The sequence below is a fragment of the Terrapene carolina genome, unplaced genomic scaffold (assembly GCF_002925995.2).
Source record: "Terrapene carolina triunguis isolate 2854851 unplaced genomic scaffold, T_m_triunguis-2.0 Scaffold130, whole genome shotgun sequence".
Lineage (NCBI taxonomy): Eukaryota > Metazoa > Chordata > Testudines > Emydidae > Terrapene > Terrapene triunguis.
The window spans coordinates 4,694,528-4,720,351 of NW_020664481.1; the positions used below are offsets into that span (position 1 = coordinate 4,694,528).

Sequence of the window (25,824 nt, forward strand, 5' to 3'; positions counted from 1 at the left end):
CCCCCCCCCATGCCCCTCTCCTTACAGCCCTACCCTGGGGTGTCCCTGTCCCCTTCTGAGCCCTTGGGTCCCCTCTCCCTGCTGCCTTCATGGAGCGTTCCCCACACACCCCCTCCTTTGTTTTCAGTTATGTCCCCACTACTGCACCCCCCGGTATCTCCCCAGAACACCTAGTATTCCCCAACACAGCCCCCCAAAGCCTGCTGCTGCCCCCAGTGCGTTATCCCATACAGCCCCCTATCTCCTGCTGTCCCCCTCTGTGTGTGCTCATAGCAACCCTTCACCTACGGTCAAGTGGATCTAGCTCCAGTGCCCTCATGTTCCCTATCAATAAGGCCCTACCAAATTCACGGTCATGAAAAATGCATCACGGACCATGAAATCTGGTCTCCCCCCATGAAGTCTGGTCTTTTGTGCACTTTTACCCTATACTATACAGATTTCCAAGGAAAGATCAGGATTTCTCAAATTGGGAGTCCTGACCCAAAAGGGAGTTGCAGGGGGGTAGCAAGGTTATTTTAGGGGGGGGATCGTGGTATTACCACCCTTACTTCTGCGCTGCTGTCTTCAGAGCTGGGTGGCCAGAGAGTGGGGGTCCTGACTGAGGGCCCAGCTCTGCAGGCAGCAGCACAGAAGTAAGGGTGGCAATACCATACCATGCCGTCCTTACTTCTCCCCTGCTGCAGGAGATGGCTCTGCCTTCAGAGCTGGGCCCCCGGCCAGCAGCCACCACTCTCCAGCTGCCCAGCTCTGAAGGCACCCCGCCTCCTGCAGCAGCGCAGAAGTACTGCAACCCCCCCTACAATAACCTTGCAACCCCCTCCCCCCCACCAACTCCTTTTCAGCAGGATCCCTACAATTACAACACCATGAAATTTCAGATTGAAATAGCTGAGATCATGACATTTACAATTTTTAAAATCCTATGACCGTGACATTGACTAAAATGGACTGTGAATTTGGTAGGGCCCTACCTATCAACCATCTTGCAGCAAAGCATTGTAATTCTGGGTTAGCCATCTGCAGCACTGTGGTAGGCGAGCCACCTGTTGCTTTCTGCTCCAGCCCTGTTAGCCCCCCTCCTTGGTGCTTTCCTTGCGGAAATGCATGGTGGGCCCTCATCTACGCCTTTCTGCCCCTATAGTCCCCTCACCAGTGCCCTGCTGGAAAGCACATGCATACAGGGAACCCTCCTTTGCCTTTTGGTGGCCTTATCATTTACCATCAGACCTCCGCAGAAAAGCATGATGAGTCAGGGGGAGCCCCTCTTGCTGTCCCCAAATCCTTCCCTCAGCTCCCTTGTCCCTTCCCATTGCAATTTCGCTGACTCCTGCAGCCCCCTCCCACCAGTATACTTGCAGCCACCATCACTTCCTCTCAGCCCCCTGCAGTACAGGGAAGGGTAGACCTTGCAGCCCCCTCAGCCCTCTGAGGTCTCCATTATTTCCTATCACTTGGTCATCACTGCCTTGCCTCAGAAGGGGAACACCATCACCTCCCCTTGCTTCCCCATCCTATTCCGCTGCAGTAGTGAGAGAAGGAGGAAGCTCCCATCATCTATCTCTCTGTAGCCAGAGGTGTGAAGAGCTCTCTTCTTCCTCTCAAATGACCAGAGAAGAGGGGAAGCACGCCCATTGTCTCCTCCTAGCATTACAGGAAGATTTTTGCTGTCTCCTATCTACTTCTGGATCCCAATTGCCTCCCAACCTAGAAAGCTTTGGTGGGAGAACACATAATCTTCACAGCTGAGAGAATTCCTTCATTTCCTTTCTCCCCCCAGCTCCTCCTGCATCTCCTTCCTGGGGACTGATCCTTTCTTGCTTCCTCCTCACCTAGCAGTTCTCCCCAACTTCTGTGATTGCCCTAGTTCTCTCATTTCAGTCCCCAACTTCCTTCCTCAGGGGTGGATCCATGTCTCCTCTTAACCTTCCGTTTATACAATAGCTATTTCTCCAATCTTCTTCCCCTGGACTGCCCCCCAATATGCTTTCTCTGCCATGCAGGCCTGCTCCCCAGTACTCTTCTTCCTCCCTAATTCTCTTCTGTCCCTTCACTATGAAGATAAAATGACAATCTCTGCTTTCCCCTAAAATCACATCTCTGAAGAGGTCCTCAGCCTCAAAGTGGTGGGGTGTTCTTCAGAAAAGGAAGCATGAAAGGATCATTATTGTTGAATTGGCTTCCAAGTGTCAGTGATTAGCAAGGAGAAGCAATGTCTTGAGTGATTTGACCTAGTTGGCATTGGAGTGTAAGGTAACGGACTGTCCAGTTGGTAGTTTAACAGGTGGGTCACTATATCTTGTGATTTTTGGCTACTAAACCATGTACAATACATGAACCAGCATCCAAACCTTTGGTTACTGCAGTCATGGTCCTTTGCCACTGGATCCTCATTTTGGGTACTGGTGCCCCACTCTGCCCCCACCTTGTCAAATGAGGAAGTTAACTTTAACACACACTGGTCCCAGAGTGGTCCCAATCCTGCTTTCACTAAAGTAAATGGCAAAACTTCCTTTGAGGGGAACAGTAATTGGGCCATTACTGTAAAGGCTGGATTTATTTGACTCTCGATCTTGGAATGTCAGAAAGAAATTTGGCAAGTCATTCATTCATTCATTCTGGGTAAGTTGCTGTAAGGCTCCTGAGGGAGTGAATTGCCTGTGTGTGTGCATATTGAAATCTTCAACTTCACTTTGATTTAGCTCTCACAGCCTGTGTCCTGCAGGATGATGCTGGCAGCTGGATCTCTTCCTGAGATGAATCGGAAACAGCCTTTCTGCATGGAGGGGGAGGGATCTGAAGCTGAAATGTCTGTCAGTTCAGGCTGCTTCACACCACTGCAATTATAGTCTCTGTAGGTTTTGTGTTCCAAATGGGCCTGGAGTGGTTAGTATTTTAAATGAGCTGTTAAATGTGAACATTAGAAGGCCTTGTCGGTTCGGAGAAGAGAGGAAGAAACTGCAGTCTGAATGGAGGCTGACAGATTCCAGGCTCTAGTTTTCACAGAGAGTACTGCAGAAGTGAGGATTTGCTAACATTTGTCCAGAGTTTGCAATTGTACCTGATATTTTAAAATGTACACATGGTGTAGTTAGGGCCATGCAGCAATTGAGTTTTCTGGATACAGTGAAGCAGATGGATGAACATTTTACATACCATATTCCAGGTGACCTTCCTAACTTCCTTGCTTCTTATCAATTTTGATACAGTGGTCAAAGCTTTTCTAAAGAGCAGTGGGTGGACATCCTGAGTACTTTTGCAAAGCAAGTTTTCCTTCTAGCCACAAATCCTACCAGGGACACAATGCCAGCAGCTGTCTACTACCATAGGCAAAATAACCACTACCCCCAGGGGTGATTGTGAAGTGCTCTGAGAGCCTCTGATGCAATACCTTGGCAAAGGTATCCGCATCATCAACCAGGTCACCTAAAATGGTGATTTGCTAATAGGATTATTCCTAAAGGAAAAATGTTGTGGGAGGGTAGTTTTTTAGGTGTCAGTTCTTGTCTGAGGTGCATTGTTTAGGAGTTCTAATTAAACTATCTGGATAAGGATAATAGTTAACTGTGTAAGTAGTAGACACAATAGAAATGTGCTGTGTGCTAGGACAGATCTGTTACATAACAATGCTTCTCTGTCTTGCTTGGTTCCCATACCTTAGCTAAGGCCTCCTTATCTACTGTAATTTCAGGAATATAATGAGGATTGTTTCTAGTGTCATCTAAAATATTAGCCCCAAGATTGGTTGGTTGGCTCCCTCATGTTCTAGGAACAATTGTTGCTTTGTTGGCCCGTGCAAGTTGAGTTTAAGTAGCTGTTCTTTCTTAGATGATATGGAAGAAGTGGCCCATAATAACTTTTTGTTTTTTTAGTAACTAGTTGATTTTTCCCCCCCCCTCCACCCTTCTTTCACAGGATGGTGCAATGGATTTGCTGAAGGAACTGAAAAGTATGCCTATCACTCTGGACCTGTTACAGGTAAATCATGCAACTAACGCAAGGAAAACTAAAATCCAGATGTAGGTGGAATAAATGCTGATTTTTTTTTTGGAATGAGATTAAGACAGTCTCCCCTGCCATTTGTTCCTTCCTCTCAGAAACATCAAACAAAGCTATGCAATGTTGTATTTATAAAGCCTCACCAACAGAGGTGCTTAGGGTATCAGAACAAATTCAAAATTCCATTTGTAAACATGAAGTGAAAAGACCACGCTTTTCAAAACCAATGGAGGGATTGGAATAAAGAAGGGGAAAATAGATTGGGAAAGCAGCAAATGTGAGGCCAGCAGCAACCATATTTTTTAAAAAGCTTTTGTAAAACTACTAACAAAAAAGAGCATCAAGGTATGTTTTAAGTGGTGAGACAGAGACTGAAGCAGAGCTCGAGGGGAAGCACAACCTAGGGCCCACCAAACTGATGAAGTTGATGGAGCCCATAAAAGTTGGGGGGCATGTTCCATCGGGATGAGATTCTCGGGAAAACTCTCGGGGGAGGAGGGGCAACTCCAATCTGGTTTTTAGAACTAAGTTAAATAGTTAATAAAAGTTAAGAGCTTTAGTAATATGCTGAAACTTAAAAACACTCCTTACGGGCTTCGGTTACAATTAAGGTGCTGAACATCCTTTTAAAAGAAAATCCTGTTAGAAGAGTGGTTGTGGTTTAAAGGCTTGCAGTATCGTGCGTTACAGCTAGGCATCTGTTTATAATTTTGGCCCTGTTTTTAAATTTCTAGGACTCTCTGAGGGATTTTCTTTCAAATCCTGTTCAGTTTTGAGTAATATATATATATATATATATTGCTTCTAGTTGGTTAGGAAGGGGAAAAGGTGTCATGGGAGATGGAGTCCTCCAAGAGAGAGCCATATGCTATGTAAGCCAGATATTCAAGACTCAACTTGTTGGTAGCTGCTCTTCTGTAGAAGCATCAAGCAGCTGGCTCTGTCTCCAGGGTTTTGTACACCTTGGTCAATGCTGCTGTGTCTTGTGGTGGAGACCTGTTTTTCTCTAATTTTAGTGCCATTGGCTAAGTAGTCAGTTCTTGAGTGGTTCACTTCTTGAATGTTGATTTGCAGTCCACCCGGATTGGGATGTCGGTGAATGCGCTGAGGAAGCAGAGCACTGATGAGGAAGTGATATCGCTTGCCAAATCACTTATCAAGTCCTGGAAAAAGCTTCTAGGTAAGAGAATAAGAAGGGTTTGTTGGATTCAGTTTACCAAATAGCCAACTCTAGCATCTAACATCTGTTAGTCTTAAAGGTGCCACAGGACTCTCTGTTGCTTCTAGCTGCTTTGCTATCCTGTAGGCTGTGTTACTCCTACAAGCTTCTGTCTGCATCAATAGAGATAGGAAGTTCTAGCAGGCCACAGAACTTAGAACCTTAAAATTAGACTTCTCATCTGGAGGGTTTCAAGTACTACACAGTGAATTCCATTTAATAACATTAAGTTTCTATTTTAAAAGAAAATGCTCCCTGCAGAAGAAGTGGAATTAAGGGCCAGGTCTGCATGTAGTTAATGTGCACTTGCCCAGGTTTGCGAGGTTTGAAATAAGAATGGTTAGCGTGCCAATGATAGTAATACACTGATCTTATGTATAAAGTTCTCCATTTGCTGACTGAGGTGCTCAGGATGTGCTGCAATTTAAAGTAAATGCAATATTAACATATCAGTAAACTAGCACAACAGATAAAAAGCCAACTAGTGTAACATTGTAAGAAACCTGCTAGAAAACATTTCCAGTTGTGATGGGTTGAAGAGTGAGGTCTTATTTAAAATCTTATTGCTTGACTATACTTCCCGGAATGGGATATTGTAATGCTTAGTGAGCAAATGTTCCTAAAGCTCTTTGAAGACGGTACTTTGCACAAGGGTAGCCCTTTGCTTGCTCAAAAGCATTAACCCATTCAGCCCCCTTTCAAAGTAGCTAATTAGTATGGTCCTCATTTTTTCCAAAAGTCAGTCAGCTTGTCTAAGATTACTTAGTGAGTCGTTAGCAGGCAGGGATTAGAGCTCAGGAGTTTCTCTCCCACTTCTGTGTTCATTCCTCTAGACCACCTTGGAAATAAAACAACCTTTCCTGTGGAATTTCCAAGAATAAATGGAAATACTCCACCTGAGTACTAATAAAGACACTTTATAGGGCTTATGGCACCACTGAATTTTTTTTTCTGATTACAGACCATGAAATCCTAAGCCTTTTTAATTTCAAATCAGAAGCGAGGACATGTCTTGAGTAGTATTTGTGTCATTGGTAACTGATGTAATTGTCTTTAGCATAAAGCATGCTTCTGAGCCTATGGCAGTACCTGTGTGTGAAGCTCAGGGCAGAGTGTCCTTTCATCAAAGCTAACAAGTCTGTCTGAGTCAGTAGAAACAAATATCTTCTATATTTAATACCATCGGGTTGTTCAAGGTGTATGTGACATGAACTGCTAGTTCCAGTCTGCATCTCAAAGAAACCTCCTACAAATAACTCGGCAAAGAAGCCAAAGATTAAACGGGTATTGGAGACTGAACTATTTTTTCCTCCAATCCGCTGCCGGGGCTGGTCCTTCTACGTCAGGGTGGATACATAATGGTGGGACCATGAGGGGAAGCCTTCACTGCCTATTCCTGGCCTGTATCTGATCTGCGTTTAACCAGAACTTCTGTCTCCAGGACTGCGAAGGCATCACCTTCCAACAGCACTGAACTAACTGGAAAAGAAATACACTTCTTAAAAGAATAAATTGTATCCCTAGCCTTCCAAACACCTACCTTGAGAGAGGGGCTGGCCCCCATAGGCACTTTTGAAAATTGGATTGGGTTTAAGTCCCATTTTCAAAAGTGATTTTTGAAAATTTTACTCAGTCTGTACATTCAGCAGCTGGGGCCTCACTAGAAAAGAAACTTTGGCTGGGATAGGTCTTCCTTCATGAAGAAGCTAATCTCAGGGAATGAAGGATGGGTCCTTTCACACTGGCTAGCTAGGGAAAGGTTTGTGGTACGTTTGCCAGTTGCTTGACTCCTTGCCACTCAAAGGCAAGTAGAACGATTACCATGGGTGCATTGCAAAGTACTTTAGGCTGTATAGACCTATTCCTCCATGCTGCTCTTCTGTAGCTAGTAACTTGCCTCTGACCAAATATCCGGGCTCTTAACCATCCTTTGTGCTCTTCTTAGTGTAGTCAGGATTGTGGTGTGAAGATCAACCCTGAACCCTCTGTAGTATCTGAGTGTTTGTTTTTTCCCCTCTTCTCACTGGGTGCAGATGCTTCGGAGGACAAAAGTGAGGAGAAGAAGAGGAATTCTTCCTTGTCGGCATCCTCCTCAAAGGAGAGCGGTGACTCGAGAGACCAAAGGTAACGCTTCCCTTTAGCCCAAGATGATGCTGTTGTACATGTTGTTCCGTCACTTGGGGCTTTCTGTGTTAACATTTGATCTTTAACGTGTCTATTGGGCTGTGCAATTGGTCTGCTCAAATGCCTCATTCTGCTCAGACCTGCCAGGAGTCCAGCCTAGCCAGCAAAGGTGACAGGCTGCCTGTAGATCCGTGTGGTGTTCTATAATAAAGAGAAACTACAACTGTAATGGAAGAATAAACATCTACAAAATACAGTGGCTTTAGTGAGTTTTTTTGCTTTCTGTTCTACATGATTTGTTTTACCTTCACGTTTCCATTTCCTTCTGTTCATGCTGGTTTCTTTCTCTGTTAATAAAACATTCCTTTGGGTTGGATTTTGTTTGTGTTGCATTTTTATATTTTTTCCCTTGCTTGTTGTAAACCCTCGGAGTCCTTTAGAAGGGCTGTGACTAGGCTCAGCTTTAGCCTTCTGTGCTGATGCCTGGGAGCCAAGTATTCACAGATGATCCTAGCAGGAGCCTCACCCCCCCTCTCCTCCCTGCACAATGAGCTCCCCTCCACCAGCAGTGGAAGAAGTCCACCCGCCCTGCAGTCGGCATCTAGCTGGTCTGCTGCTGACTTACCCCTCTTTATGGAGTGGGTACTCCCCAGCCTATTCCCCATCTGGCAAGTGTAGTTAGAACAGTCAGCAAGGGGAAGTGGGGCCCGGGTGGAGGGCAGGGAGGTTGAGGTGGGACCAGCTTCACCAGAGTCCCAGCTGTGCCTCCCAGAAGCAAGAGACTGATCCTTCCTTTTAGCCAGAGCGCTCCCAAGAATCCCGCGCGGACTCCAGGAACCTGGCCATTTCATAAGGTGTAAAACACCTGTGCATTAGTCACTTTCTTAAGGATTAATATTAAGAATGTAAGAATGGCCACACTGGGTCAGACCAATGGTCCATCTAGCCCAGTATCCTGACTTCCGACAGTGGCTTGTGCCAGATGCTTCAGAAGGAATGAACAACAGGGCAATTTCGAATAATCCACCCCCTGTTGTCCAGTCCTAGCTTCTGGCACTAAGAAGTTTAGGGACACCCAGAGCATGGGGTTCCATCCCTGACCATCTTGGCTAATAACCATATTCTAGTGTCTGTTTATTGGTAACTCTCTTGTTATTGGTAACTCTCTGGTTTATGAGTTTTCCCATGCTCATGAAAGTCCATCCCTGCGTATGCCAGTCAGTCCCTATCTGACTAGCCTCTTTACTGTGTCTCCTTTTTGTTTCAGAACTGTCACATGACTACTGCTGCAGCTTAGTTATTTTCAAACCCCTGTACCTTTGTGCAGGGCTGGTACAGTGAAAGTTACTGACACGGTGATGGAGCTGCAGCAGTTTAACTTGCTACATAAATCTCCGCCTCCACTTTTGTGTATAAACTGGAACGAAACGTTCCAGAAGATCATGATTTGGCATGTGCCTTGCCATGTTTTTAATAGCAATGGATCCCTCTGGTTTGAGGCCATAAGCCCAGCTGCAATGCAGTGTAAAATTGGAGCAGGGACCGTCTCTTGCTCTGTGTGTGTTCAGTGCCTAGCACAGTGAGATCCTGGTCCATGACTGGCGTTTCTAGGTGCTAATTCTACAAATAACATTAATCTGGAATCTCCCAGCTGAAGTTTTCCCTTTGCATTGTGCAAAGAGCAGGATTTCTCTGGGACGGAGATGGCAGGGCTTCATGTGTTTTCAGTGAAAGGTGTGCTTTTGTAAGCTGGGAGAGGAGGGGTGTGAGCACAGGATTGGGACCCAGGAATGCCTGCCGTCTAAATCCTGCTTCTGACACTGGATCCTTCTGTGCCCTTGGGCAAGCGTCTTCAATTCTTACCCCCATTTCTCAATCTGTAAATAGAGAACGATACTTGCCAGCCATATAGGAATCTGGTGAATCTTAGTTCATTTGTGTCGGCAAAGGGGAAAGTATTATGTTTGTGCTAGGCTGATGGTATACTAGAGTCAGGAAATAACACCTCAGAGAAACCTCTGGCTTGGCCTCTAATAGACTTTCCTCAGGAAATTCTTGTGAGTCTGAAGTAAAGGGGTTTTCCTGGCACATTGCGCAGAGTTCCTCAGCTGCCCCCAAAGCACCTGGGAGAGTGAGTAGGGGGGAGAATTGTGTGAGTAAAACAAACCCATTCTGCTAGGACACTCGCAGTTTGGAGGAAGTGGCCTGGAGTTGTCGCAGCCCGAATAACACACCAGTTGTGGTCATGGAGGCAGAAATATGGTGCTACCGGCTTTTTCAGCAGCCAAGGACCAGTGGATTACCCGTCAGTCCCACCAAACTCTTTGTCCTCCACTAGTAAGGCTCTAAGAGCCACTGCACGGCTACTACTTCTTTTTCATTTCAAAGTGCGGTGCAGACATTAAACCTCCAACACCCCTGTCAGGTAGAAGTACCCTCTCCCTTTAACAGGGGGAAACTGAGGCAGAAGTCAGGTGTTAGAGATATTTAGCTCCTGTCTCTCAGCCTGTAGCCAGTCCCATATATCATGCTGTCTCGTTACAGAGAGAAGAGCATATGTTCCTCTGATGGTACAAAAGAGCCTCCCAATGCTTCCTGACAAACTCAGAGAGCTTATTGGCCAAGAATTGCCCCGGTGTCTCTGTGACGGACAGGCTGAGACTAAATTAGTCAGACGGTATGGCTGATCTCTGGGCGATGAGTGCACTCCTATGCTGGTTTGATGAGGCTGCTATCAAAGCAGTAGAGAGGCCAGCCAGTGTTGAAATGTACTTACTTCAGCCATGGAGTCTGACAGATTTTGACTGGGCCTTTACCCTTGTGTCAGTGAAGAAATTTGGGATACTTCTTGGCCCATAACTTTTCTCAATTTCGTGGTGCAGATGGGGAATTTCTTTTGCAATGACTAGGGAATTAACATCAGTACAGCTGTATCCAGAGCGTCTCAGCCTCCAATGTCGAGGTGGAGCTTGTTCTGGTAGGCGAGATATTTACGTGATATACTAGTATATGGTATCCCTTATAAAATTATATCCCGCAGTTCTGTATTGTTATGGTTCAAAGCACTGTATCTCACTACTGGATGGTGTAGTATTGTGGACTGTTACTACAGTATTTTTTAATAGGTTGCGTATAGAATGTCTTCATCTCTGGCAGCACTGTGGTTTCTTTTTTTGCCAGAACTCTCATCAGGCCACTTATTGGGAGTGTCTGGATTTGTTGCATGTCAGTGTATTACTTTTATGGCAATTTCCTTTCCACTGCAGTCCAAATTCTATTATGAGTCCGGCCATCACACGTGTCACCCTTTTGTTCTTGGGTCACTTCTTTTGTAATGCAGAGGACTTTTTGTTCTCCTCTTGGGTAAAGCGTACAGCCTTATTCCCATGTTTGACAGGAGCAGTATGAACCCCCAGGATTTCCTGAAGCAAAGCTGCTCTTTGTGGTGAGGGTTCTTATTTGCCAACTATTGTAATGACAGACAAACCTCCTCTTACACAGACTTTGTAAGTGTGGTCTGGACTGCTGTGAAATCTGTTTTGTTTGACCCAAGAGCAATCGGATGAGGTTGTTCTCAGGCTTGCTATGGTTTTAAACTGCAGGAGTGAGGAATATACTGCTGGTCCACTGGACTACCGCCTACTCTCAGTGCTTCAATTACCTCTCATTCTACTGCACAAGCAGGCAGCTGCTCTACAGGGTTTTGGGGTTACTTTGAGCCATAACCTTCCTGGGGCAGGCCTAGGTGACTTCTGTTCCTGAGGTAGAACTGCACTTAGACACACAACACCTACTGAGGTTTGTAGGGCAGAATATCAAATTCTCTTTGAGGTTGGCAACGCCTTTTTGTACACACGTCCACAAATGAGTCTTTCAAAGCTTTGGTGGATGGTTGCTTCTTGGGCTGTTGAATTCTACCAAAGCCACAAGCGCATGTAACAGCTTCTAGGTATGGCAGGCTTTGCACATTTCCCTGGATGAGTTTTTCTTGGTCTGTTTAAAGCATCAATTGCTATAGGCCCCATTTGCATGTGTGCAATCACGTGTGCACTTGAGTTGACAGGAATGGTATGGGCAAACCGCACTGAAAATCAACAGGTACTCCGCACCTTTCAACCTTAGGCCACTTTTCCTTAGTTCCCTAAATATTGATTTAGGAATTGAATTTTCGGCATCCAGATTTGATGTTTTGGCTCTGAAAGCACCTGGAGCTTATTTTACTCCTTTTTAAAGATGGTTAATTAGCACAGATGTGATAGTTGATGGAAGCAGAGTCCTAGAATGGAGATTTTGCTTTGGGATATTTTTGTGGCTCAATGTTTCTGTCAGGCTGAGACAAAGGACTTGTAAATTTCGCCCAACAAAAGCACCAGTCTCATTGCGAAGCATCTTAGAGCCCCATGTGATCCACAGAAATATACATTCAGCCATGTATGTGTAGTCTGTACAGAGAGGCATAAATTCATATTTACTGCAGTAACTGGTGGTACTTGTTCCCTTCGAAACAGCAGTTGTTTACTGGCAAACCACCATCTCTTGCAACCCTGAGCTGAGTACACACATCTCTTGCAAGTGACGCTGTAGGTACTCAGCTTAGTGACGTTAGTTTTTTAGTCTACATTTAGCCTACGTTTTCAGAAAAATGCACACGCAAATTCACTTGTGCTGATAACCTGTTGTACATCGCCGTGATTATTTGGGCCATTATAAATCTGGCCTAAAGACTTACATTTTCACAAAAATAGGCCCTGCAGACCCCCTTTGCACATTCAATTACTGTAAAGATGTTTAGACAGCTGAAGCTGCAGATGAACCCCTAGTGGATTTTGCAAAAATGCCTAAACCAGTTCCCATTGAAAAAGCTCAATGGGCGTTAGATGCCTAAAAGCCTTTGAGGACCTGGACCTAAAGTCTTTTGTTCAGCCCCTGAACAACTGCCAGGGTTCAAACTCCCTACACGTCACTGTGCCCTAACCCTTATAACGTTGCCCTGCAGGGAGCACCAGTAGGCCTGAGCCAGTAGTTCAGCTTCCATTCCCATTTCGTCCTTGGCTATGTTGCTGTCCGTGCCCGCAGGGTGCCATTTGGGGTAGGGTTTTTAAACGTGGGATTGGTACGTCTGGAACTAGAGTCAAACCACTTCCTCCTCTCATGTAGCAATGGACAGCTTAAGATGTTTGGGCACTGATATGCTGGGCCGGGTTGGAACTTGCCCTACTGAACTATTCCAGTATCAGTGCCTTGAGCTGTCCAAGTCCCATTGTCGAACAGCAGTGGTAGCAGCTTCACGATTAGAGGATAAACACACAAGGTTTTAGGACAGCTTCATTGCCGTGCGAGTAAACCAGCAGACCTAGTATAGTAGAGTGGGGTCTGTTTCGGTGGCTATAAATGTCAACTCTAAGGGAGTCGTTCTCTCCCTCTTCCATCGAATGGACAGAAAATGGGTCGGGTTCTCTGAGGCCCCCCACAGGTGGGGAGCTGGTTATAGATCCCTGATTCTGTGCCCCTGCCCCGAACAGGTTAAACAGCTGGATATGGGCCCTAGGGATCAGCTATCAGCAGAGGCTAGCTGGAGTGCATGGGCTTTGGCCACTCCCCCTCTCTGCTGCTGCCATGTCCTCTGCCGTGGGGGCTGTGGAAAGGGAGGCATAAGAGCTGGGGGAAACCTCAGCAGCAGGCCTATGGTTTCTGCTCCCTTTGTGGTGCCTGAATGTGCAAGGAGAGCAGAAGAGGACAGAGAACCTGTCTGTATACGTGGGGGACCAACTATCCTGCGAGGCTGAGCATGCGATACAGAGGCTTTCATCTAGTTGAAGTTCAGCCTAGGTCAGGAGGAGCTGACCATATTACCCTCTTGTTAAGTGGCCTAGAGCAGTGCTTCTCAAAGCCCGCCCGCTGCTTGTTCAGGGACAGCCCCTGGCGGGCCGGGCCGGTTTGTTTACCTGCCGCGTCTGCAGGTTCGGCTGATCGCGGCTCCCACTGGCCGCAGTTCGCCGTCCCAAGCCAACGGGCGCCGTGGGAAACGGTGTGGGCCGAGGGATGTGCTGGCCGCCCTTCCCGCAGCCCCCATTGTCGTGGAGCGGCGAACCGCGGCCAGTGGGAGCCGCGATCGGCTGAACCTGCGGATGCGGCAGGTAAACAAACCGGCCCAGCCCACCAGGGGCTTTCCCTGAACAAACGGCAGACTGGCTTTGAGAAGCACTTGCCTAGAGGGAGTGAGTAGGTGTTTTCAGGCTGTTTCCTAGTGGTGGTTTGTCCACATTACACTCGCTCTTGTTAGCAGCTCAGTTGGTCAGGGCTGATCCTGAGTGAACGGACCCTCACCTGCCCTTTCAGCCCGAGTAGTGGGCCTTCCCGCCGCAGGGTTAAGCTATGTGGCTAGAGAAGCTCGCACTGTTACTGTCTGGGCTGTGCCTGCTCTGTGAATACACAGAGGACTCCAGTCTCCAGGACTGTCAAACCAGCCGTAAGTGCATCTGTAAATAAAAACTGTGAACACTAGGGGGCCTGACTTTAGAAACTCTGTGTGCAAATGACTGTGCCTGCACATGAAAATGACCGTGAGTCACCATTACAGGTGCAGTTAGTCAGTTAGCGTGTTAATTCACAGCTGTTGTCCATGCTCCCAAAGCCTCAAATGATTCCAAGTTAGAAACGTCGATGTCTCTCTCCTAACCAGTGTGCTCTAAGGAAAGGTTCAGGGTGGGGGGTGCTCTGGTTGCATGACCATTGTGATTTAATACTACAGTACAGACAAAGCCCAGGTCTCTCACCAGCTACTTCTCATTAACTGCTGACCTTTTCTACAGGTCTTACAGCTATATTTCAACTCAAATCCATAGGACTTGTTTGAACTGTTTTGATGGCAGGAGTTACTGCATTGAAGAGATGGGGCTTTACATAGAAACCAAACAGGTTAGAATCTGTGCTGAGAGAAACTGCCATGGGACAGAGAGGGGGTTCTCTGCCTTTATCCTACCTTTGGATAGTCCTCTCGGTCAGGGCCAGGCTTCCTGGGGTCAGAAACAGGGAACATCTTCAGCTGGATTGTAGTAATCTTCATTGAAAACCCCCTCACCAGTAGGAAATTTGCTAAGCAGTGCGCCATTACCAATGCTCAGAAATCAAGTCACGCTAATTGTGGGTAGGAGGGAACTGAGTGGGGACTGGAGATGTAGAATTCAGACCCCTCTACCTCTAGGCAGGAAGTGAGACTGCAGCACGAAAGGACTGCTCCCCCCATATGGGGGGTTTTTGGTGACTGGGTCCACATAGTCATGGATCCCGTTACTTCTTTCCTGGTCTACTTCCTAATAGTCCTTCGTGCTGGCCTCCCATTGCTGTGTCCAGGGGGCGTAGAGGCCCTGCTGCATCCCTCAAGAGGCCCCATATACAGCCCTACCACAGTGCAGATATGGGGTGAAGGGCCTTTATCCGATATTCCTCTCTGGCCTGCATTTCGCTCTAGAAGATTTAATTTCAACCACTTGGCTCAGCCGAGAGCCTTGTTTTCCATACAGTGATTTTGGTCATGAGACCATAGCCCTGGTGAAAGGTGTGGGCCTGCCAGCCCTGGAGACTAAAGACTTCTATCTCTGGAGAATCTGCAGCGCGGTCAGTGGCTGAGCAAGCTTCCCCTTGTTACCCTGGGGGCATGAGTCTCCATGGCCCATTTGCTTCTGGGGCTCTCTGATAAACCTACCTCCCAGGGTGCTAGTTAGAGGAGCAGTTTCTGATGTGGTCACTTAGGAACTGGACTGCGATCACCCGACTCCTTCAGCAAATACCAGTTTCACGGGGGGAGCAAAAGGGGTGATGTTTACATTTATTGCATTTTGAAGGGGTGAATAAGGGCATAATTTGGGTTAAGTGATGCACAGAATGGTAAAGTACTGGGGTATGATGGACCAGCTCACTAGAATGGCTAGACATTCCTGACCCTAGCATTTCACATGTGGTGGGAGTTCATGGTGTGGAATGGACCATCCTTGATCTTGTTGCATTTTAAGAATGTGCAGAGGAGCACATGGTGTTTATTTGAACAAACTCCTTGATTTGACTGGATATTCTGATTGCTCGCTGAAGTGCTTCGCAATGCATTGTGTGGTGCGTATAGTGCTTCAAATAAAAAAGTCTCTTTTTTTCTTTTCTTTGTTACACTAAGGAAATGAAATACAAAACCACTCCAGGAATAAAAACATCGACCCTACTCCCACAATCCTAGCCCAGGCACCTTCGCTCCACCCCAGTTCTAACAGAATTCACTCCCAAGAGCAAAATTAATTTTAAACTCCCCACAAAGGGGGCATCTGTGAAAAGAGTCGGGCAATCCTTGAGGATCCCATCATCACTAACTGGCATTAACATCACTGGGAGTTTTGCCTGAGAAAGGCTCTTCCTTGGGTCTCGGCATGTCATTCCAGGAGGTTCCACGTTCCAGGGAGCTCTTTCTTGGAGTTGTAAATTCCTGTATGGCTGTGTGCCAAAGTACCAGCGCCAAACATCCCAGGCCCCATGTTGGCAGGTAACAGAAAGTCAAAACCCAAGCATGGAGTATTGGCAGTGTCCAATAGCTGTGTAATCTCCCTTCTCATTGGGCCTGTTAGGAGATTTTAAATGGGGAACTCTAGGTTCTGGGGCAGGATTCTTGGTCAGGCTTTGTGAGGGTAAGCTCTAAGTCACCTTGCTCTGCTGATGGGGGGGTGACCTGGGATCATTCTGCACCAGCCCAGAAATGCCCCATACAGAGCACCATCTCTGCAAGGCAGTCCTTTTGCAAAGTGGATTCACTGTATGCTCCAGTGCTGATTGTCCAATGTAGGGACAAGGCGGGCACGGTAATCTCTTTTATTGGACCAACTTCTGTTGGCAAGAGAGACAAGCTTTCAAGCTCCATGGAGCTCTTCTTCGGGTCTCAGCATGTCATTCCAGGAGGTTCCACGTTCCAGGGAGCTCTTACTTGGAGTTGTGAATTCTCATATGGCTGTGTGCCAAAATACCAGCACCAAACTCTCCAGACTCCATGTTGGCAGGTAACAGAAAGTCAAAACCCAAGCATGGAGTATGGAGTATTGGCAGTGTCCAATAGCTGTGTAATAGCCCTTCTCATTCACCTCCAAGGGTATGACCATTTCCTTTTGGTTCAGTGGAGTAAATCAGTTTGCATAAACAATATCATAGAATCATAGGACTGGAAGGGACCTCGAGAAGTCATCTAGTTCAGTCCCCTGCACTCATGGCAGGACTAAGTATTATCTAGACCATTCCTGGCAGGTGTTTGTCTAACTCGCTCTTAAAAATCTTCAATGATGGAGATTCCACAACCTCCCTAGGCAATTTATTCCACTGCTTAACCACCCTGACAGTTAGGAAGTTTTTCCTAATGTCCAACCTAAACCCCCCTTGCTGCAATTTAAGTCCATTACTTCTTGTCTTATCCTCAGAGCTTAAGAAAAACAATTTTTCTTCCTCCTCGTAACAACCTTTTATGTACTTGAAAACTGTTATGTCCCCTCTCAGTCTTCTCTTTTCTAGACTAAACAAACCCAATTTTTTCAATCTTCCCTCATAGGTCATGTTTTCTAGACCTTTAATCATTTTTGTTGCTCTTCTCTGGACTCTCTCCAGTTTGTCCACATCTTTCCTGAACTGTGGCGCCCAGAACTGGACACAATACTCCAGTTGAGGACTAATCGGCACAGAGTAGAGCGGAATAATTACTTCTCATGTCTTGCTTACAATACTTCTGCGAATACATCCCAGAATGATGTACACTTTTTTTGCAACAGCTTTACACTGTTGACTCTCATTTAGCTTGTGATCCACTATGACCCCCAGATCCCTTTCCACAGTACTCCTTCCTAGGCAGTCATTGCACACATCTGTATGTGTGCAACTGATTGTTCCTTCCTAACTGGAGTACTTTGCATTTGTCCTTACTGAATTTCATCCTATTTGCTTCAGACCATTTCTCCAGTTTGTCCAGATCATTTTGAATTTTAATCCTATCCTCCAAAGCACTTGCAACTCCTCCCAGCTTGGTATCATCCTCAAACTTTATAAGTGTACTCTCTATGCCATTATCTAAATCACTGATGAAGATATTGAACAGAACTGGACCCAGAACTAATCCCTCCGGGACCCCACTCGTTATGTCCTTCCAGCATGACTGTGAACCACTGATAACTACTCTCTGGGAATGGTTTTCCAACCAGTTTTGCACCCACCTTACAGTAGCTCCATCTAGGTTGCATTTGCCTAGTTTGTTTATGAGAAGATCATGTGAGACAGTATCAAAAGCTTTACTAAAGTCAAGATATACCACATCTACTTCTTCTCCCCTATCCACAAGGCTTGTTACCCTGTCAAAGAAAGCTATCAGGTTGGTTTGACACAATTTGTTCTTGACAAATCCATGCTGACTGTTTATCACCTTATTATTTTCTAGATGTTTGCAAATTGATTGCTTAATTATTTGCTCCCTTATCTTTCCAGGTACAGAAGTTAAGCTGACTGGTCTGTAATTCCCCGGGTTGTCCTTATTCCCCTTTTTATAGATGGGCACTAGATTTGCCCTTTTCCAGTCTTCTGGAATCTCTCCATCTATAGTATCAGGTTTCATTGATAGGTTATAAGGACTTGTCAGCATCCACATGTGTGCAGAGCCACCCCAGCTCCTAGGAGCCCTGTGTTCGTATCCAGGGATAGCCCTATTGGTTGGCATATTGTCATCTTTGTGAATTTGGGGGGTGGCTATTGGCCAAAGTCTTTGCTCTGCTTTTTCCTGATTGGTTTTACGTCGTCGTAATGAACAGGATACGTGACCACATTGCCGCTGCGCCCCGCGCTGCTCTCAGTGACCTGAACCGAATCATTCTGAGAGGTAAAGTTTCTCTTTTAGCTCCAACAAAAGGCAGGACCCGCCGAAGACTCCAACCACGCCGAAAATCACCACCTTTCCGCCGGTGCCCGTCACCTGCGACGCTGTCCGCAACAAATGCAGAGAAATGCTGACTTCTGCTCTGCAGAACGACAGTAAGTAGGGCAATGGGCTCCACTGGGCTGGCTGCAAAGTCCCACAGAGGCCCCTTTGCCATGCATTCCTCCTGAGCGTCAGAACCGTCTGTGCGTAGAGGCCAGTGCTGCGGTAGGGAGGAGTTCCAGGCACAAACAAGAGGACCAGAGCCCTTAATCCCCTGGCCAAAGCTTATTTCACCCAGGGGATCTGGGGATCGACCTCTCTGTGCCGTAGAAGGGATGAGAGTAGGGGTGGCCAACTTCTACCTGACACTTCTGCTGGGAGTATTCTGCTGGGCGTCTAGTTGGGGTGACCTCAAGCCAGGGGAGTCCCATAGGCATTGGGTTCACTCCCCATCGCCCGGTCTTGTGTGATTGCTTTAAAACTCAGCTGACATTCCCATTTCCCCGCTGGGAGAAAGCAGAGCTGGAACGCAGTGGGCTGGATATGTTAGTAACCACACTGCTGCCAGTAGTGTTCTGCGGCTAGGACTGGACTCTTAGGGAACGCAGCTATTAGAACGGATCCTCTTGAAGGTCGTACATCTCTAACGGCTTGGGCTGAAGTTTGTCCCTCAGTTACCCATGTGCTGCCCCGGTTGAAGTCAATGGGAGCTGTGGGTGCTCGGCACCTCGGAAAAGCAGTCCCTGAGTGTCCCACATTGGGCCCCTAACACTTGGGATGTCCAAAAGGAGAGGTCGCCTTTGAAAATGAGGGCCTGGCTGCATGCTGAGGCTCTGCATGAACGTGGAATGACGGAGCGTAAATGACAGATGGAGAAATGCACAAGTCACAAAGCTTTGCTCAAATCGCTCCTGTATGTCTCACATGCCAGAGAGTGTTAATTGCAAGAGTTTCATTGTATCATCCCCTCACCCCATCCCTTGTCTGCTTCAAGGAAGCCCAACCCGTGGCTGTCCATCCCCTTCCTGCTCATCGGTCATTTGCCATGTCCAGGCTCCAGCCACACAATCATTACATCACTCAGGCTGTTCCTTATACAGTGAAGGTTGTTTACTGGATTTCACCAGCTCTTTGCTCCAATTAGAGCAAGTAGGAAGGGGGGGGAGATAAGGGTGTAGGTGGAGGGAGGTTGCAGGTCATTTGGCCAAGAATAAGTAAAGTGAAGGCCTGATTCTGATTACACCAGCTGTACTGCTGTGTAACTCCATGGATCGGCGTGGAGTTATCGCCAGGTTACACTAATGTGAGATCCGAATCAGGCCCTGTGTATTCATGTTTAGGCTAAGTTATAAGTTCCTGGTATCGTGTGGGTTACTGGCAAACAATGCGTATTACTGCACCGGGGTGCCAAACATTGCTTTAGCTCTGGCCACCCCACTGGAGTCAGTGGAGCACCAGAGGGCGAAAGTCAGCTGGGGTTGTCTGTTTTTGTCATTGTATTTTAAAATGTGTCCAGGGGTGCCGAGGCACTGCCTGCGATAGAGGGAACGTGAGAGTCGAGATAGGCAGAGAGCTCAGTATTGGTCCCCAGGGTCTCCCTCGGGGTTCGAAACGGATCAGTAATTGTGCTCGTTGTTCTTTTACAGATGACTACGTTGCCATTGGTGCTGACTGTGAGCACCTCTCTGCCCAGATTGAAGAATATATCCTTGTGCTATTGAGGGTTCCCTGAGCAGCACCCCCGGGGGGGCGAGACATTAACAGGCCAGAAGGAAAATAGGGGCGAATGGCGTTGTTTGTGCAAAGGTCTCGCTCAGCCTGGGCTCTGGGCTGGGTCGCAGCGTTGTTCTGCAGTAGCAGAGCTGCAGGGTAAAGGTGAAGCCCCTGGATGGATTTGTTGTCGACTCAGAACTGACCCCCTCGCTGGCGTGATTGTGCATGGCCGCCTGTTTGTACTGCCCTGATTGCCCCATCCTCCTGTGCAACAGACGTTCCCTGGCAACTTCCCCACACTTACCTCCTTGATGGCTCTCATTGCCACCAGGCCATGGGGCAGGGGCCAGGCAAGATGTGGCAGTTGGTGTCAGGTAGCCTGCTAATTTCAGAGAAGCTGGAGTGCCAGCAGTGTGTGTGGGTGGGTGGGTGGGTGGGTGTTAGTTACATGCTGTTAGTGTAGGGTTGCACAGCTTTCTAGCCGCTCTAATAGATAACAGCATGTGGAGGTACTTGAGGATAGTGGAAATTAGAGATTAATTCCACCACGCTGCCATTCCAGCGCTGGGGGGAAGTCATTCGTTAGAAGGGAATTAGCTGCAGCACTGGGACCTCTCCCCTCCTCCCTGTCCTAAACTGGCTTTGGGGGAACCCCTTTGCAATGATTTCTGGGGAGGGTGGCAGCTCAGCACTGGTCCCGGCCCACATTTGACAGCTCCTGCTGGGCAAGCAGGGAAGGAGCCCCCATGTCTCCCAGTATTAATCCCCGGCCTTTACAAGTGCTTGAGTTCTGTTAAATTAAACCAAACCTTGGCCTGGCGAGTATATGTGACCTGCTGGTCAATGTGTGGGCCTGGGAGACCTGATTCCAGCTGCTACTCACAGCTCTGCCACTGACTTGCTGTATGCCTCTGGGCCTGTCACTTCACCCCCTCAGTGCCTGTGTCCTCATCTGTCCACTGGCTGCAGCGACACCCCTACCTCACAGGGGACTGAGGCGAAATTCCTTAATGCTTGGAAAGTGCTTTGAGATCCGTGGATCCGAGCAACGGGAGGTGTAGGCTGACCAGATAGCAAGTGTGAAAAATCGTGATGGGGGTAATAGGAGCCTATATAAGAAAAATCCCCAAATATTGGGACTATCCCGATAAAATCGGGACATCTGGTCACCCTAGGTAGGTGGCAGGGCTAATTATTCCCCTGGTAGCTCCTTAACTGTCCTCGTACGTATATACCAAGACGTCAAGAACACCGACATGAAGTACAAAAACCGCGTGAGGAGCCGCATCTCCAACCTGAAGGACTCCAAAAACCCTGAGCTGAGAAAGAACGTGTTGTGTGGCGCAATCACCCCGGAGCAGATCGCAGTGATGACCTCAGAGGTGAGGAGAGGGGGAGGCAGGGAAACCTTCATAGGCGTTATTCGTAAGGGATCGTGTCCCGTTGATTAACTTCAAGGTAGCAGCCGGTCTGCTCTCAAGATGGCAGCTCTGTTAAGGTTCAGATCAGCAGCAGCCACTGATGTGCATTTCAGGGCCAACCATCTGTGAGGGGGCTTTTTAGTTACTCAAAGGAGTTTGGAGCCAGAGATTAGTCCTGGACAGCTCTGGAAATTGAAGCCCTCTGTGTATCCACAGAGCATTATAGCACACGCTTCCCTGCACTGGGTCTCAATGCTGGCTGGAGAAAGCACCTCTACAATTAAATGGGCAGCTCTGTACTTGGCCTCTCAGCTGAGAATCCCACACAATGGGGCCAGGGAGTGGTGGGGACATTTGTCTACTGGAAGCTAGACTGAGCATCCCAGTCACTTCCCATTGGCGACACGGGCTGGATTTGAACTGGTAACCTTTAGCTGAGAGGCTCTATAGCCCATTATCTGTCCCTTTAGCCATCCGGCCCTGCTGGCTGTGTTCTCCCTCTGCTTCAGTGGGACCGGCAGCAGTGTGGTGGGGAAGTTGAGCTGATGTGCCTTTGTTTGTGTCCTAAAGGAAATGGCCAGTAACGAGTTGAAGGAGATCAGGAAAGCCATGACGAAGGAAGCGATCCGGGAGCACCAGATTGCTAGGACGGGAGGGACTCAGACCGACCTCTTCACCTGTGGGAAGTGCAAGAAGAAGAACTGCACTTACACTCAGGTTAGCCACCATCTTTGCTTATAAAGGGCACCGTCCTGCAAGGTTCTGAGCAATCTCCACTCCGGTCAGACCAGTGGAAGTTGATGATGTTCAGCATCTCCCCAGCTGCCCTTGGCACATCATGGGATTGGGCACTGTCAGGTGGCACGGATCCTGCAGCTCACCAGGAGAACCTTCAGGGCCAGATTTTTCAGGGTTGTTTAGGTCCACAATGTATTTGCAAAATGTGCTCCCTTCATTTGCGTGTGTAGTTACCATGACTGCCAGTTGGGTCACTGCACATGCAGAGCACCGTAATTATCCCGGAGCATGTACTGTGACCTGAGATGTGCAGGTAGTTGCGGTGATTTGACATGCAAGGAAGCACCCAGTTTCACCTGCATGCTTTGAAAATCTGGTTTCTAGAGTTTAGTAAAGTTCCTGTGTCTGACAAGCCTGTTCAGAGGCAGCGCTCACAGGGTTAAATACCAGGATTCCCTATAGGCTTAAATACAAACCAGATTGGTCGTTTGCAGGCAGCAGTGACAGAATATGAGAAGCCATTTCTGTGCCTCCGGGAGGTATCAGGGCTTTGTGCAGGGTAGCCGTGGGAGCACCATTTCCATGCACATTTAGGGAAGGCTCTCAGGCTCCTAGCACTGCGATTTCAGGGCTGTCAGGGTTGGACTCTCCTGGTCTGTGCCCACGGTACGGGTGTGCTGTGTGAGGCCTGAGTATGGAAGCAGGTACTGAGGGGACGTAAGGCCATCCTGCTTCATCGCACTCACTGCTTAAAGAACGAAGCATTTTCAGTAGGCTCTGCAGCCCGGACTCAGCGGTGGTGATGGAATGGGAGCCCAGGGAGAGGAGGGCAGTGACTAATCAGACTTATAGGAGTGTGAGGCTCCTTTTCCCTGCTCAGACCGCGCATGCTGCTCCGGCTCACAGGCTGGGTTCTGACTGATGAACCCAGAGGCTATTTGAGGACTACCAGGGAAAGCCTGTCGTGAATCTCTTCGGAAGGTCCAAATGGGGGCTTTTCCTTCCCATTTCCCTTCTTGTCTCCTTCCCACAGGTGCAGACCCGCAGCTCCGACGAGCCCATGACCACCTTCGTCGTGTGTAACGAGTGTGGGAACCGCTGGAAGGTAGAGCGTGAATGACACTTGTTTGAATGAGGGTGTGAAATTTATGAAGATCGGTGGCGTTGACAGCTGTAGTTTGTCATTTTAGGAATAAATCCTTAGCCCCCTTCCAAGCCCCAACTGACTCTAGCAAATGCTGTCACACTAGGCTAGAGGGAGAGACAGAATGTAACATGTCCAGCTAGGCGGTGGGGATGGGACCAGCACTCAGGACTTCCGCTCTGGTCACTGTTAGGGTGAACTTGACTGCTGGCTGTATAGAGCACAGATCTCCTTCTGGGACACAGCGGGATGATGTCTTTGCAGCCAGTCACTTTGCAGGCCCGGCCAGACGTACGTGCTGGCACTGGTGGCAGGTCAGTGGTGCAGGCGTTCTTAGAACATGGCCCCATTGTCCCGCTAGAGCCCCAGTGAACCAGCACTGCTTTCCATGCCGTCGCCGGACACGCAACACTTCTCTGGAGCTCCCCTCCCGCCACACAGCCAATAGAAAGGAGGCAACAGTGACAATGATCCAGGCTTTTAAAGCTCTCTCATTTTTGCCCCTTCGTGCTGTGCCCAGACTTGGATGGGAGCAGAAACCGTAGCTAGCGAGTGAATGGTGAACAGCAATAGCCCTGGCGCCCGCCCCCTGATGAGAGTGGCACCTCCTAATGCCCAGCTCTCTACCCCTGCTTTATATTAGTCCCCCTCATTCACACAGGGTGGCTCCTGTAGCTTCCCCTGCCATGGGAGCTGAATGGCGACGCTGGAAGTTAGCGAGATCACCCGTCTTTAGAGAAGGTTCCCCCTACTCCAGGAGAAGCATGTGCTGCTTGTGCAAGATTCCCCAGCCCCACGAGGAGGGAGACTATCAGCTAGATCCGTGGCCCCGAGTGCTGCCCGCGGCCCTTGTTTGCAACGGGGTTTTCTAATCCGGGTTTAAACTTCAATCTCTTGCAGTTCTGTTGAGACGTCTGTGAGCCCGACGGCAGCAGCCGAACCTGGACAGACCACAACCTATATTCTCTGACTTCTCCAGCCATTGTGTACTGTATCCCAAGTGAGTTTCCTTTGTGTCACACACTAAGTGCATCATCTTGGGGGGAGGCCTGGCTCTCAGGTTGTGCACCTGTGGAGAGGAGCCGCTGTGATTGGAATCCAGGGGGCAGACAGACTGGCAGGAGAGTTCACTCCATGCATTTTGGCTGTATTTTCTCATCCAGATAAGTATTGTCATTTTTTTCATAACAGTATTAAACTTTTTTTTTTTTTTTTTTTTTTTTTTTGCCAGTTTCTGACTTTTATTTGAACTTGCTGCTTGCAGCACTTCACATTTCCTGCCCAAATGTCATGTGGACTCGGTGGATGGGCACTGCCTGAGATACCATCCGGCCAGAAGCCACACCGCTTACCATAGATCTAGTTAGATACCCTGAAATTTGGTCTTCCTTCTCTGTTGGGCAGTAGGGTTGTGTGTTAGCCCACTGTGCCATCAGAAAAGGGGTCGGCCTTCAAACCTCAGCTGGCCGAATCCTGGCTGTGAAAAATGCCCTGGCAGTTTTCCTGACACTGCAGTTTTCCTTGGGACGCTTCCTAGTCCTAAACATATGACATTTTGTGCTTAATCAGCTCATGAACCAAAAAACCCTGAGCCAAATCTTGCACCCAGATAGGCCCCATTGCAGCTGAGTTAATGGAAGCTTTGCTCAGATACCAAGTGCAGGACACGGCTCATTGATGGTATGTAGTGGGGCAGAGCAAGGCCTGGATTCTGATCTCAGGTACCGCTGGAAGTCAGTAGAGTTACTCTGAATTTACAGCAGCATCATTGAGAACAGCGCCTGCGTTAGTACAGATCTAGGGCTTCTGTTTTGGGGGGGTTGTTAATTTCATTGGGGGGGGGGTTATTTTTAGCAATTTTTGAGTTTTATGGAGGTGTCCAAAAATTGGGTTTTTGGGGGGCTCTCTCTTTGCATACTCTAATGAATAATGTATATTATCTTTGCAGTGTGTATTTTGAATGTACATTATTCATGACTGGCGTATATACTGTAATGTTCCCTAGTGCACTTTGCCGTTGTACTGTTCAAACAGCATTGCATTAATGCACACTAGGGACGTTTAGTGCACCACCTTTAGGTGTCCGGACCAAGTGATGTGCAACACATTAGTGCGTGTTAGAAATCACACCCCCATAGTCCACATTACAGCTGAGTGTAGACTAGCCCTTAGATACAAGTATTATTGGATAAACACCAATTTCCATTTTTTTTTTTTGTAGCGGGGATGTTCTAAAAGCTAAAATCAGAAGCCCTATGCACAGCGTGCTCTTGTCATGTACCTTTTAACACCAGCTGGGGAAGGCTGATGTGAAGGAGGGTTTTGTAAAGACAAATCAAGGACAGATTGTCTGTAAAGTCACTGATCATAAAATAACACAGCAGCTCTGAATACAGATGTTTAATTCCCGATTGGAAGGTGGCAGGAAGAGTGCGGGGAACCCACAGGAATACCCTCTGCCAGAGGGGCTGGCGGTCCCCAGATTGAATCCATATCGTAGAGACAGATTCCGCGCAGTTGTAATACAATACAGAAAACCTGG

At 47.8% G+C, this 25,824-nt stretch overlaps 1 protein-coding gene across 1 annotated transcript in view; it reads left to right on the plus strand.

Moving 5' to 3' along the window:
- Positions 1-24,496, plus strand: part of TCEA2 (transcription elongation factor A2) — a 25,147-nt gene extending 651 nt beyond the window's left edge. Inside the window, exons 2-10 of the mRNA XM_026652785.2 lie at positions 3,916-3,978; positions 5,074-5,179; positions 7,252-7,342; positions 18,246-18,379; positions 19,913-19,969; positions 21,207-21,361; positions 21,971-22,117; positions 23,172-23,243; positions 24,183-24,496. Of these exons, the coding sequence (XP_026508570.1) occupies positions 3,916-3,978; positions 5,074-5,179; positions 7,252-7,342; positions 18,246-18,379; positions 19,913-19,969; positions 21,207-21,361; positions 21,971-22,117; positions 23,172-23,243; positions 24,183-24,191 (834 nt within the window). The 3' untranslated portion in view covers positions 24,192-24,496. The remainder of the gene's footprint in view (positions 1-3,915; positions 3,979-5,073; positions 5,180-7,251; positions 7,343-18,245; positions 18,380-19,912; positions 19,970-21,206; positions 21,362-21,970; positions 22,118-23,171; positions 23,244-24,182) is intronic.
- The last annotated feature ends 1,328 nt before the right edge of the window (positions 24,497-25,824 follow it).